This window comes from Crocuta crocuta, unplaced genomic scaffold (genome assembly GCF_008692635.1).
Source record: "Crocuta crocuta isolate KB4526 unplaced genomic scaffold, BGI_CrCroc_1.0 scaffold30, whole genome shotgun sequence".
In the NCBI taxonomy this organism is placed as follows: domain Eukaryota; kingdom Metazoa; phylum Chordata; class Mammalia; order Carnivora; family Hyaenidae; genus Crocuta; species Crocuta crocuta.
In genome coordinates, this window is record NW_027528345.1 from 12,066,181 (window position 1) to 12,081,003 (window position 14,823).

Genomic DNA, 14,823 nt, shown 5'->3' on the forward strand with positions numbered 1-14,823 from the left:
ATTTTTCTTCTTGGGAGGTTACTCTTTTTGCCCCTCATGAGAGGTGCACCTGCCGTGGACTAAAGGGAGGAGGAGGGTGTTGGACTCGTGGGCGGGAAGCGTTTCAAAGGAAGTGATGGTTAAGCTGAGTTTTAAAGGATTTGTGAGAAGTAGCCAGGAAAAAAAGCACTGCAGCAGAAGGATGTGTGAGAGCATGCATACTGCATTGGGAAGGCGGTGGGCATGCCCAGCGCCGGGGAGAGGGAGATGGGGTCGGTGAGCCGTGGTCAAGCGAGGAAGCCTGGCTGGTTTGGGATGGAGGATGCAGGGGTGAGCAGGAGGTGGTGGCCTCTATTGTGTCCCCCAAGGGGAAAGACTTCCTCTAGTCCCCAGGCATCTATTTAAAGGAAGGCTTCTTTCCCAGCCGCAAACAACGTGTGATAGGTCTAAGGCAGACTTTAAAAGGTCCTTTCTGTGTTTGTCACAGGCATAAGACAGGGCACTTAGAAGAAAATGGTAGGCTTGCAAGCCTGGTTTCTGAGCTGAAAAAACAGGTGGGAAGTCTGCGCTCCCGTTGACGGCGTCCGCTTTCCGGCCCCGCCTCTATAAAAGCTCCTTATTTGGGAGCGTCCAGTGTTCTGAGTCTGGAAAAGGACCTAGGGTAGGGTCTCGCCGTCAATGTCAGCGTCCTCCCCAATGTCCCGCAGCTCTGCAGTGTGCGTGCACCAGCTGCCTGCAGGCCAACTACACGTGTGAGACAGATGGGGCCTGCATGGTTTCCATTTTCAACCTGGATGGGATGGAGCACCACGTGCGCACCTGCATCCCCAAGGTGGAGCTGGTCCCCGCCGGGAAGCCCTTCTACTGCCTGAGCTCCGAGGATCTCCGCAACACCCACTGCTGCTACACCGACTTCTGCAACAGGATCGACCTCAGGGTGCCCAGCGGTGAGTGGACACCCTTGTTGGACTATTGGCTCATCCTGGAGGTAGGGCACCCCTGTCATTTCATCCTTCTCTACTCTTCCCCAATCCCTTTGCTTGGTGATAGGTGAAGGTTCCTTTTTGATGTTTCCCTAAGGTGACAAGGGGATGGGGTTCTTCCCAGGCCAGACTTGTAGACAAGAGGGTGAGGGAGGCAGACTGTCAGGGTTGTCCCAGAGGGGGAAGCCACGTTTTGGTGACTGGCCGAGCAGCCACGGGCGGCTGGTGAGGAGCAGGAGAGCCAGGCAGGGGTCCCCACGGAAAGGTACGTGCAGGCAGCTGCGGGGAGAGCAGCGGAGGGTGATGGCAGGACAGGAAGAGAGGCTGGGAAGTATCAGCTGGCACCCATTTGCACATGTGCCGCTTAGAAGGCATTACTGGGGAGATCAGAGGAGGGGGCGCTTGAAGCTGCAGAGCTTAGCAAGGCTGTTACGAGTGGAGAAGCAGAACCTGGCGTCTGTCTGGGACACTGAGGCGGGAGGGGCCCGCGAAAGGCAGGCTGTGACACGGTGGCTTGTGAGCGTGACTGTTGAAAAGGGCTCATTCACTAGAGAGGTTTGCATTTGAGAACGCAGGGCAGACACATAGCCCAGTAAGTAAGACTGGGAGATCAAGGGCACCTTGAACCCAGGGAGAGCGAAAGGCTATTCTCACATGCAGGGAGGGGTTGGGGACAAATAAGGCCAGAGCTTTCCCATGTTTTTACTGTGTTCTTTCCCTCTCCTCTCTCGCTTGCCCCAGGTCACCTCAAGGAGTCTGAGCACCCTTCCATGTGGGGCCCCGTGGAGCTGGTAGGCATTATTGCTGGCCCAGTGTTCCTCCTGTTTCTCATCATCATCATTGTTTTCCTTGTCATTAACTATCATCAGCGTGTCTATCACAACCGCCAGAGACTGGATATGGAAGACCCCTCGTGTGAGATGTGTCTCTCCAAAGACAAGACGCTCCAGGACCTTGTGTACGACCTCTCCACGTCGGGGTCCGGCTCAGGTACGGGTTCCTCGGCGACCGCGTCGATCGTTGGTCCTCGGTGCTGTTTTCCCAGCAGGACAGAGCGTTTCTGAAGCCTGGGCCTTGCACTGGTTTCTGCCAGCACTGAGGCGTCTGGTTTCCCGATTCCCCCTCTTGTGGTGTCTGATCTGTAAAAAGATAAGGGGTTCACAGAAAGTCTTTCAGTTCCTGGGATTCCAAAGGTCAAGTGCAAAACTCTCCATTCCAGAAACCCTGCCTCTTTTCAAGTCTTGTAACTGCACATCTATTAAAATTCACCTGGTTCCACCTGAGCGGTGGAGTGCTCAATTTAAGGCCCCTTTGGAGAAGCAGGAGTGTGCCGGGTTTCTCTTGAGGTGGTGACAGCTAATCATTGATCTCCGAGCAACCACAAGGGGACTTTAAGGACATTGAGTGAAGCTGAGAGCTGGGCTGTGGTGAATCATTGACTTATACCAGTTGCCCAAGGATTTTTTTGGTGGAGGTTAAATAAAGGCAGCTTGGGCCCGCGGCACGCTATCGGTTCCATTTCCTGTACTCCCTGTTGGTAACCGAGTCTGTCTCAGATAAGAGAATTGAACCAAACCCTGGACCTTGACGTGAGCCCAGAATTCAGGATAAAGGGACTGGGGTTACTCAGGTCTCAGGGTATAGCTCAGCTGGCTGTTAGATGTGAAATGACTACAAAAGAGTCTTTTTATGAAGATAAACAATTATTTAGTGATGGTGGGATTCTGTTCTTGTAAAAAAAAAAGAAATCATCTGCAAAGGTCACTCTCGCCATTCTAGCTAAACACACAGAATCATATTGTGAGAATTTTGTACGTGTTTATGTAGGTGTCCTCGCCATGTGACAAGACTGTTGTTCTGTAGAGAAATTATGCCATCAGTCCTGGGCAGACATTCCTCCTTGAACACAAGGAATACTTTGAGCTGTGACATCTCCTGAATTTCAGTGGTTTTGCCTTTATTAAGCTCTGCAGTAGAGAGTGCCAGAATGATGGATATATTTAAAAGCTGCATATTTTTAGGAAGAGAGAAAATATATGTCTTGTTCTTTGCTGAAAGAGGTAGGGCAGTGGTTAGAACTGCCTGGCTGGCTCTGTGACTTGATTTGCTGTCATGGGAGGGGAGCTCAGGTTTTCGGGAGCCTTGTTTAAGATCAGAACTAGCTGAAGCTCGCGAAGGTCCGCAGTGGTGACTTAGTCATCGGAGTAAAATGATGAATAACTGTTTCGCCCTGGATGGTCTAGTCCATTCTTAATCCCAGATATGCAGAGCTTCTAAGGTGCTGGAGTTTTAATACTGTGGTTTTTAAAGTCATCAGTCCTTGCTGCTTGTGCAACTTTCAAGTCTCTCCAGGCGATGCAGGGTAAACAAAGATGAAAAAAGCTGGCCTCAGATTGGATAGAGGAGTGGGGGTTGCTGGGAAGGGCTTCATGGGGGAGGATGGGTTTAAAGGGGTCTTGAAGACTGACTTGGCGGTTTAAAGAAGTAAGAGGACGGGGAACGTTCCAGCCCAAGGAAAACTCCTTGAACCAAAGGACAGAAAGGCACGGAAGTTCACCCTGTGTTTAGGCGCGGCCTGTCCAACTGGAGGACGGGGACCGGCACGCCAGACCCGGTGGCCCGGGAAGGACCTCGGGTGCTGTGCTTTATCCAGCAAGGTGAGAGGCAGCCACTGCAAGTTTTCATGCGGCAAAGTAAATGTTTGTATTTTCCCGTGGCAGGAATTCCGGCAATGGTGTGGAGGGTGAGTTCACTCACTTACCAGTCACCTCCTGTTAGGGAGGGCAGGGTGAGGCAGGGCTGTGTGTGGGTGTGCAGGGCAGGAGCAGGGTGACGAGGGAGGTGGAAAGACCAGTTGAGAGTCTTTTAAAGAAGGGCCAGAACTCAGACGAGCACAGAGGGCCTGGAGAGGAGGGGACTGATGTGAGACATTTTGGTGATTCTACTTGGTGTTGTAGTTGAAAGCATTAACTTTGGAGTCAGAGAGTTCTACAGTTCTAGATTTTAACCCCTTCTTTGCCACTTGCTGCCTGTGTGAGTTCAGATGAGTTACTTAACTTTCCCGTTTTTTAAATGTTTATTTTTGAGGGAGAGAGAAAGTAGGGGAGGGGTAGACAGAGAAGGGGACAGAGGATCCGAAGCAGGCTCCGGGCTCTGAGCTGTCAGCACAGAGCCTGATGCGGGGCTCGAACTCACGAACTGTGAGATCATGACCTGAGCCGAAATCAGACGCTCAACCGACTGGGCCACCCAGGCACCCCTTAACTTTCCCTTTCGAGCCTTAGTTTTCTCATCTGTAAAATGGAGATAAGAACACCATCTACCTTATATAGGTGGTGTGAGGAAATGAGATAATTTATCTAAAGCTTTGATCATAGTGCCTAGTGTCTAATAAGCGTCCACATCCACAGGACTTAGGGATTAATAACATGTTTATTTGGTCTGGGGGAGGAAGTGAGAGTTCAGAGTCAGTCATGATAGTGTGATTGGATAGATAGGGAGACTGCTGAATGAGGCAAATGAAGCAATAATGAGCCCTACAAAGACAGTAATATTAATCTTAGGATAAGCATGGCTGGTACCGAATTCTGATTCTGGAGCTTGACCTGTGAGCAGAGCTTTGAGCTCTTTGGAGAGAGGTGGGAGCCTTGGAGGCCCACAGTTTGGCTCTCATGGGCCGCACAGCACCGCCCTCTAGCGGCCATGGAGCAGAACGGCCAGAGGCACCCCCTCAGACTCAAGCCCTGTCTCTCACCTTCTCTTGCCCTCTTTCCTCTTCAGTCAGCATAAAGCAGATGTGGGTAGACTGGCCCACAAGAGGCCAGCTGCAGAGTTGGTGAATCTGGTCAGACATTGTGTGCAAATCTGTCATCCCTACTAGCTAAAAGGAGAAATCGCTTAGATAAGGCACAGCTAGTCGCATGCGTTTCCCTTTCTGTATTCGCTCCCTCCCAGTCTCCACCTGCCTTCACCCCTGCTGGCTCACCTGCACGTGGTACAGGGGCAGCCTCAGCTCTCCATGGTCAGTGGACCAGAGCAGAGCGGAGGCGCTGAGTGGTAATGGCCTTTCCGATGTGGCAGTTGGGGTGGGAGTTGCAGCGTGTAGCGAATTTACAGCGTCAGCTTTCTTTCCATTCTTTGGCCCACAGGGTTGCCCCTTTTTGTCCAGCGCACCGTGGCCCGAACCATCGTGTTACAGGAGATTATTGGCAAGGGCCGGTTTGGGGAAGTGTGGCGCGGCCGCTGGAGGGGTGGTGATGTGGCCGTGAAGATTTTCTCTTCTCGTGAAGAACGTTCTTGGTTCCGGGAAGCAGAGATCTACCAGACAGTCATGCTGCGCCATGAAAACATCCTTGGGTTCATTGCTGCTGACAACAAAGGTAAAGAGCTGGGTTTGGATATGAAGTGTCCCAAAGCCAGTGCTGGTCCTGTGTGGAGGGGTGACTGGGGAAGTGGAACCGCTGTGGGACTGCCCGGCTCTGTTTGCCTTCATGGTTATTACCAGTAGAAAGAGAATCTGAATAAGCTGTTAGTTCTTCCAACTTTTCTTCTATGAAAAGCTTATACAGAACGCCAGGCTATGAAGCAAGCAGTTACTAAGCAGGTAAACGAGATAAACCTCTTAGCCCACCTGCTCACTTCCCATCCCTCATACCCCCTCCCCTCACCCTAGTGGAGCCCCTGGAGGGGTTCTAGCTAATGTGCCCTGAAAACTGCCAGAATGAAGAACTGTGGCTCTGGACCCTGCCAGGGAAGGGTAGCCCAGAAAAGCACATGGTCCACGCTCTGACATAACCGGCATCATCCACACTTAGCGTGGAGCAGGGGCAGGGATGGCCTGGCTACCCCCGGGGTGTTCCCCTGTGGTCTTTCAGGTCCGGTGTCTGGTCCACTGGCACTTGAGACCCCTGAGTGCCCCCTTCCTCTTTCTTCTGATTTTTCCTTTACTTTTTGAGTCTCTTGTGCGGCCAGGCACATCCTTGTTTGGGAGGGCCTCACTGACTAGCAGAGCGAAAAGTAAATGAACAGTTGATCAGTTGATTATAGGAAGTAATCAAACAGCAAGCTGTTCTGCTGAGCACAGCTGGGGGGGTGAGAGGGGGGTCAGGGAGGTTGTGCCTGAGCTCGACCAAGGCCAAGGTGGCAGGAGTTGGTCAGGAAGCAGAATCAGTGGGAAGGGCACTCTAAGACACACATGTCGAGGGGAGGTACGTTTGGGACCCTGCAGGTAACGTGGTTTGGCTCTGGGGGTGGAGAGGTAGCAGGCCCCAGATCATGAAGGGCCTTTTTGAGAGGATTACAGTCTATTCTGAGATAGTGGGTAGTGATTGGAATTTCATTCTTCAATCCGCTAACATTTAGTGACTACCCCCAGCTGCTTCGATCACCACAGATGAGAACAAAACATAGTTCTCTTGCCCTCACAGCCTCCAGGTAGAGGGGACAGTAGACACATGGGCAGGTGGCACAGGTGGAGTCGGAAGAACCCTGAGATGTTTGCGTTTACATGTTAGAAGAGGCTCTCTGTTGTGACAGTCTGCTCCCGTGACATGGCAGTTTTTAGAAGTTAGTGTCTACAGAGCCTATGGAAGATGCTAAGTATTTATTTTTCTTCCTGAAAACAACGTCAGATTGCCGATTCCTCATATTGCTGGGCGGGGAAGGGGGGCGTGTATAATGGCCTCCACTGCCCCCAGGCTGAAGAGGCTCGGTCGGACTCGAACACAGGAAGGGGACGAGAGAATTCTTTACTCCCTCTGAGTGCGCTGCGCTTTTTAAAAACAGGAGCACCTTTTGATAACATTTAAATTTTACATACAGCCTCAAGAATCAGAAGCCGTCTTCCCTATTAACTATAACTTACTGCCGGGGTCCTCACGACTTAGGGGCTGATTGGAGTGCAGAGGTGGTGCGTTGGGTGGACCCCTTGTTTGTAATCAGAGAAGCCGCGGTTGGTGCTCTTCCAAGAGCCACTCCCTTTATTGATTCTGGCAGCTCATGTGAGTGGGGATCTGGCTGTAAAAACTCACATTAGGGCCAAGGGAGAAGGAAAATCGGACTCCTTCGTTTTTGCCTTTTTAGCATGATAAGTATAGTAGGGTGTCCTGGAACTAGCACCAGCCTGGAATTTGGAGATCTTAATCCAATTTCCAATCTTCCTATTGACAACAGCATAACCTAATTAGATCGCCAGCTTCGGGTTTTTCGTTTTCTCCTTCCTCCTTCCCACTACTCACTGCCTCCTACCTCCCACCCCATGTAAGAGGCCGTGCTATCCACCTTCCATTGCTCTTACCCCATTCTGAGGGTAAGATGACCTCTCTGGAATACTTGGAAGTGTGCTCTTCATGCATTGGAAAGCATTCTGTGTGGGGCACCTGGGTGGCTCGGTCAGTTAAGCATCTGACTCTTGATTTCAGCTCAGGTCATGATCTCATGGTTTGTGAGATAGAACTCCATATTGGGCTCTGTGCTGACTGCTCAGAGCCTGCTTGGGATTCTCTCTCTCTCTCTCTCTCTCTCTCTCTCTCTCTGCCCCTCTCCTTCACATATGCACGTGCACACACTCTCTCTCGAAATGAATCAGAAAAAAAGGGGGGGGGGCATTTTTTGGTTTGAAATACAGTAATGCATTTCTCTTTGCTCTTCTCCCAGAGAGCCCATAGCCTACTGAAAGGAAACATTCTGGATGAGACAGCTGCTGGGCTAGGCTGTGCTCACAGGGTCTAGAGCCCAGAGGAGGGTCTGCGAAGCCTTCCTCCTTGGCAGCAGTGGGTGTGGCCAGTCCCGTTCTAACGCGTAGATGAGTAGGCCTTTTTCAGACTCCTGACAGCCACCCGCAAGAAATAAGGGAGCAGGTCTGAGAAGGAATGTTGCTCTTCTGTCCTTCCCAGAGCCCCACGCTGGTGGACAAGTGTAGATGAAATGGGTGCAGAGGGGCCTCAGGAAGTGTGGAGGAGAAAGCATGCATTCAGGAGTCCAGTTGGAGTTTGAGTTATTCACGTAATCTCTCTTTCCTGGCTTAACCTTTTGCTGGTAGTTGTGCCTGTTCCAGAACTCCTCTGTGGTTCTCTGCAGATAATGGCACCTGGACACAGCTGTGGCTCGTCTCGGACTACCATGAGCACGGCTCTCTGTTTGATTACCTGAACCGGTACACGGTGACGATCGAGGGGATGATTAAGCTGGCCTTGTCTGCGGCCAGCGGGTTAGCACACCTGCACATGGAGATTGTGGGCACCCAAGGTGAGTGGGCCCCGGCGAGGGGCAGGGAGGTTGAGTACATTTAAAAGCCTGTACCATCCTGATTTAGTTCCCAGAACTCCTCTTTCACTGAGGAAGCTGGAGGTGGGCCTCAGGAACTGCGGCCTAATCCACAGGGGAGAGATTCAAGTTTTAGTTGAGAACAAGAGGTGTCTCCAGTGGGGTCTCTTCACCTCTGCCTTTAGAATTCCCTCTGGGGCTCTAGAACGTAAGGATCCTGTCATCTGTCATTCGACAGCCTGGCACGGGTGTTGGTCGGGGAGCTAGTGTCCCCAGCTGTCACCTCAGGAGCCCACTGTCCATGGGTAAAAGCAGGGAGCCCGGAAGAGAAAACAAGCTAGTGCAGAGGAGCACCAGTTCGGCAGTTTCCCACATCCGCCATTGGGGACGCACTGGCCTCCCGACTGCGCGGTGGGTTAGGCCCTGGCAGGCTCTCCGGGAGGAAAAAGACTACAGGCTTCCTCGTTTGTTGACTGTACTGTCAGTTCTCTGAGGGATCATGCTTCTCGTCAAGGTAGTGGCCGTGCTATGCTCCCTGAGTCCTGATGGACCAGGGCAGCAGTGACAGAAAGCCGCCGGCCATTGAGGTTTGGTCCTGTTCCTAGCACCCGTGGATGTAGTAGCGGTCCTTATCTTCACCGGTCTGACGGTGAGGCCCCAGCCAGTGCAGCGGCTTTCCTTGGAATTCCTTAACAATTCTTTCCTGGAGCACATGGTTCAGGGAGGGTGGGGGCAGGGGAGTGCCAGTGCTAACCACTAATACGCACGCCCTGCTAAGGTCTTCACTTGCCTATGCTAATACATTCAGTCCTCAGCTTACCATGAAGGAAGGACTGGGGTAGCCTTACGGATGAGGAGGCAAGAGGTGCAGATGGGTTAAGTCGCTTTTTTAGGGTTACTGGTTTAATGGGAGGCAAACCCAGGACTCAAACCCACATAATCTGGATGCAGAGACTATGCTTTTAACACTGATACTGTTTCTCTGTAAAGACCCCTATGTTTTTCTCTGTCAGGGAAGCCTGGAATTGCACATCGAGACTTAAAATCAAAGAACATCCTGGTGAAGAAAAATGGCATGTGCGCGATTGCAGACCTGGGCCTGGCTGTCCGCCATGATGCGGTTACGGACACCATCGACATTGCCCCAAATCAGAGGGTGGGCACCAAACGGTAAGAAGGCCCCGGGCCTTTGCCATCATTCTTCCCCTGTACTGAGTAGCACCTGTGCACCCCTTCCCATCTGTGCAGGAGAAGGAAGCATAGAAAAGGGGGTTTGGCCCTTGTTGTCAGACAACTGAGCTGAACCTGGTGGCATCTAACAGAGACAAGTGCTATGAGCACAGTTTCATAGAACGGTATCCACGTGGCTGTTCGTGGGCAGGGGAGGCAGAGAAAGAGAGTCTAGAAAAAGATTTGGAAGCGGGACAAGCACCAGGCTTGGCTAGCACAGGAGGAAGGATGTGCAGTCCAAAGGGGTACTTATGCAGAGACCCCGAGGAGGCAGGGAGTGTGTCTTGCTTGGGGGTTAGAGAGCAAGTTTGCCAAGCTAGAGCAGAGGTGACATAGGCTGGAGATGGGGGGCGCCTGTAGGGTTATGGGCCCGCTTCCCACTTCATACAGAGGCGAAGTAAGAGGTAAGGAGTTATGACTGCAGACCGACTTCATGAGTTGCAAATGGAACTGTCTCGTGATGGGACAGCAGAGGAGATCTGTTGATCTGTCAGATCTCTGTGAACTTCACCAAATTGTGCTGCTGCTTTTCCCCTTTTGCCGTGAATGAGTACAGCTACCCAGGCCCCAAAATGTGAGGCCTGAGGTGATCCCCTGATCTGCCTGACTCTGTGGGGGCGCGGGGTGGGGCGGGGAGTGGCTTGAGTAGTACTAATGAACTGAGGGAGACTTTGATGATCAGCTAGAATTAATTTTCACATATGTATAATTACGTAAGATCACAAAAGAGGTTCAGAATGAAATTTAAACTCAGCTCATCACTGTGGCTACATTTAATAAAGTCCAAGACCCCGGTGGCAGCCAGATATTATGGACTGTGACTGCTCTGTGACCCACAACACAAATTCCTCTGCCAAGAAATCAAAACACGCTTAAAATGCATTTTGATGGTTCAAAACTAGAGGTTCAAAGAAGAGCAGCCTGGTAGCGCCTGACCACCGCTGAAGTGTTTAGATTCTAATCCCAAACGGGAGTTTGCAATACAGAGAATTGGTCACGTGCTCGTCCCCAAGGGGCATTTTTGAGGGGATGCAGTCCCACATTCAGAGGGCCCCGGAATCGGAATCACAACTTCGATTTCAATAAAGAAATCCTTTCCTATGCCTGATCTCGTTTCCTTTGCTGTTGCAGGTACATGGCCCCTGAAGTGCTCGACGAGACCATCAATATGAAGCACTTCGACTCCTTCAAGTGCGCAGATATCTACGCCCTTGGGCTCGTGTATTGGGAGATCGCGCGAAGATGCAATTCTGGAGGTACCTTTCTTTATGGCCTTCTCTGGCTCCTGCCCCCCAGCCTAGGCTGCCAGATCACCCAAGGGTGCCGGTGCCTTCCTGCCTCCCTTCTTTTTACAACCTGTTGGCTGCCTGGTGCCAGAGTCCGTCACACTTGTGGGCCTCTTAAAGATGAGGGAACATTGGAGGAAGTTGTACAAGGGGGTGTGACTCTGTTGCGTAGTGTTTTAAATGGTGGTAACCGCTCCAGAGGNCTTGGAGGTCGGGAAAGCCCTGGGCAGGAAGAGTTCCGGACTAACGCAGGGGCCCTCCTGTACATGAGAGGTACTAAGTGTGTTCTGACGCTGGCTCTCCAGCCACGGTGCTGGGAAATGTGGGGGTTCGTCGATAAAATACTAGTGGTGGTTTCTGAATTCAGAGCAGAAAGTTCATTGACGTATATAGCATTTTCTCAAAACGCGGTTTTTTTCTTCCTGTAATTTTTTTCTTACATCTTTGGCATTTGCACCTGTTCACCCAGGTCAGAGTCCAGTAAAAAGTAGTATCAGATCTCGCAGGAAACGTTTTTTATCATTAACTCAGTACATTAGTATTTTACAATGACTTCCAAGTATTCTGCCACGTGAGCATGTTCAAGAACCACTAGAACCTCCCCCACAGTGATTTATCTTTGACATGAGAGATTCCAGGTCATTGGAAATGAAATAAGTTAAATTTAAAGTAAATGAATTTAAAAAAACTTGCAAGTCTTCCAGCAGAACCTTCTTTTGTATTACTGACCTTTTTCATCTCTGATGTGTTTGGTAAGAGCCAAATTATGGAGTAGGCACACAGTTATTATTCATGGAATTGTACATCTAGAAATTTTTTAAATTTATTTTCTTAAGTGAGCTTTACTCCAAACGTGGGGCTCGAACTCATGACTCTGATTTCAAGAGTCATATCTTCTACTGACTGAGCCAGGCCCCCCTAAAATTTTGATCATTATATACAGAGAAAACAGATTTAAAAATCTGGTCATACAGGTCTTAAACTGGGAATAAGTTAATTTTTTCCTTCTCACACCATCCAGAAATTGGGGCTAAGTATTATAATAATACTAACATTAAAAATTTTTTTAATGTTTATTTCTGAGAGAGAGAGAGAGAGAGAGAGACCAAGCATGAGCAAGGGAGGGACAGAGAGAGGAAGACACAGAATCCGAAGCCGGCTCAAGGCTCTGAGCCATCAGCACAGAGCCTGACTCGGGGCTTGTACTCACAAACTGTGAGATCACGACCTGAGCTCAAGTCAGAGCCAGGCGCCCCCTAAATTATGCTAACGTTTATTCACCACTCGCTGTATATAAACTCATTTAATCTGTACTACAAACCTAAGCAGTGGAAACTATTACTGCCATAATTTGTCAGATGAAGAAAATGAGTCACGGAGAGATCGGTAACTTGTCCAAGATCACATAGCTAATAAACTAGGATTCAAACGCTGGCAGACTAGGGTCAGAGCATAGGTTCTTAAGCATCCCTTAGATATTTACCATGACTCTATTTAAAAATCTGCCCTTCTGCGGGGCAGCTGGGTGGCTCAATCAGTTAAGTATCTGACTCTTGGTTTTGGCTCAGGTCATGATCTCACAGTTCATGAGATTGAGCCCCCTGCTTGGGATTCTTTCTCCCTCTCTCTCTGCCCCTTCCCTGCTCGTCTCCATCTCTCTCAAAAATAAATAAACAACAAATAAGTAAACATTTTTAAAAAATCTGTCTTACTAGCTCAGAACAGCAGAATTTTTCCTGGACAAAATGCATGGGAAAGTTACATTGGATTTTTCAGATTAGCTTCTTATCATGGAACATAGTTCAGTTTATAGCTCTAAAAGATACGGACTTAAATACAATACAGTTATCACACTTCAAAAAGTGAACATTAATATCATTTAACATCAGTTAGTGTTGGGACTTCCCCAGTTGCCTCAATTTTTTTAAACAGTTTGTTCAAATCCGGGCTCAAATCCTGTCCATCCACTGCAGTTGACTGATACACATCTTAAGTCTCTCGTAATATATAGGGTCCCCCTCCATTGTTTTTCTTCTGCAGTTTACTTGAGAAGCCAGGTCATTCATCCTATAAAGTTTTCCTGTCTAGATTTTGGCAGTTACATTTTCATGGTGTCACATGTTCTATTCCTGTGACTTTCCTATGATAGTTACATCTAATGACTAGAGTCATATATATTTTCCCCCCACATTTCTGTTACAAGGCACGTGATGCCAATTGTCTCTCTTTTGTGATGTTAACAGCCATCGGTGATCATTGTTCATGTCCACATTTGTTAGAGGTTGAAAGTTGTCAATATCCTGATACTGTCAACCCTCGTAGATCAGCTAGATTTTTTCTTCAAAGAGAAACTTCCTGTAATTATCCATTTGGTTACCAAGATACATAGTTTGGATAGAGAAGCCAAGAAAAATACTTGAGTCTTCCCATTTATTTACCTTTTTTCAAAACAATGAATTTGTTACCTTTCCTACAAAAGTGACTAAGGGTTTTGGTGTCCTTTTTTTTTCTTTTTTTTAAGTATAATGCAGAGGTAGATTTAAAGTGATAAAAGTGATAAAAATCACTTCCATTGAAGTGATTAGTCTTACTTTTGCCTGAGCCAGTCGGAGCTTTCCAAGTTGGTGCCTTATAATGTGACCTCAGTAGTCTTTGATAGTTTGCCGGCTCTTTGGAATGACAGTGATGTTCCCTGCTAGTCTTGTGTATCTCTCATCCCATTCCTGAACTCACCAGTCCCTCCTGGAGCCCTAGCTCTTCTTAGTGGGGACTGGTATTTACAGATCTCAGTGTGAGCGTTGTCATGGATTTTTGAGTAATGCCCTCCTTCTGTTGATAACTCAGGTGGATATTTTCTTTTCTCCCAGGAGTCCATGAAGAGTATCAGCTACCATATTATGACTTAGTGCCCTCCGACCCTTCCATTGAGGAAATGCGAAAGGTTGTATGCGACCAGAAGCTACGTCCCAACATCCCCAACTGGTGGCAGAGTTATGAGGTAGGAAGCTTCCCTGCCTCCCGTGGCTTCTCCATCTGCCTGATTTCTCTACTTCGGAAAAAGGGTTTCCCAGTTAAAAAAAGAAAAAGAGAGAGCTTGCCAACAATGAGGCTGTGCCCAGAGGTACCGTACCCCCATCACTCCCATACTGTTACGTGCCGTCGTAGATGAAGCCCAGAGGGGCCACAGTGCCTTGTCCCGGGCACTGTAGGCTCCCCTGGGAAATGGACAGCCTGGCACAAGAAAAGGCTTGGTCCCCAAGACACCTATAAGAGGTGGTCAGCAAGAGACAGAAATAGAAACTGAGTGGGCACCGTTAGACCTGTCTAACTAGAAAGATGGCTCGGGAACCACAGGGATAAGCTGAGCTCTGTGGAGGAGTCGAATAGAGGTCCATAAAAGAAGCGAAGCTCAGACTGGGTGTAGAATGGCGGGACGGGACTTAGAAGGCATGTCTGTGAGCAGGTGGCCTTTCTGAAAACTCAGAAGGGAGGATTGGAATTCGGGAGAGATGGCAGATGAAGTGGGCAGGGACAGCATTTGGGGGAAATAATTGAAATGAGGACAAATTTTATGATGCAGGTTCCAAATAAACATGGCAGTCTGGGGTATTGTAGTCTTCAGGGCCCTCCCGGCCGTGCTTTTAGCGCCTCTAACCACTAGAGGGCATTTCTGCACTTAAGAACACAGTCCCTTAGCTCACAGTTGAGGTGATGTCTTCTCGTTGCATAATAGAGCAGCATTTTCCAAAATGTTCCTGGAGCCCTCTGGTCAGGGTCTCAGAGGATGAGGGTGAGGCTGAAAGAGCTGGTCTTCAGCTGCCCCCATCCCACAAGCTTTTCAGTCAGGTTTTGAAATTTTGACAACCACTGGCCTAGGACAGCAATCAGGGACCTTTGTGGCCCTCAGTAGCCAGTAGAGGTCCATAGGTGACCTTCCAAATCCATCTCGTGGCCTGACCGCAGGGGTTGCCTCTGTGGTCCAGGCAGTGGCAGTGTAGCTTTCCCCCTCTGACAGGATGGCTTCTCAGGGGCTCCCGTCCTGCTCCCTCCCCACCCCGCCCACCCTGGTCCTTGCACATGGG

At 49.5% G+C, this 14,823-nt stretch overlaps 1 protein-coding gene across 2 annotated transcripts in view; it reads left to right on the forward strand.

Moving 5' to 3' along the window:
* The first annotated feature begins 691 nt into the window (after positions 1-691).
* ACVR1B (activin A receptor type 1B) overlaps positions 692-14,823 on the forward strand; it is a 15,863-nt gene continuing 1,731 nt past the window's right edge. The window contains exons 1-7 of one of the 2 annotated variants that reach the window (XM_077753428.1): positions 692-926; positions 1,704-1,952; positions 5,111-5,341; positions 8,040-8,207; positions 9,239-9,395; positions 10,587-10,711; positions 13,609-13,739. In XM_077753428.1, coding sequence (XP_077609554.1) covers positions 752-926; positions 1,704-1,952; positions 5,111-5,341; positions 8,040-8,207; positions 9,239-9,395; positions 10,587-10,711; positions 13,609-13,739 — 1,236 coding nt within the window. In that variant the 5' untranslated portion in view covers positions 692-751. Of the gene's footprint in view, positions 968-1,703; positions 1,953-5,110; positions 5,342-8,039; positions 8,208-9,238; positions 9,396-10,586; positions 10,712-13,608; positions 13,740-14,823 lie in introns of both variants that reach the window. The other variant, XM_077753427.1, reaches the window with a different exon arrangement.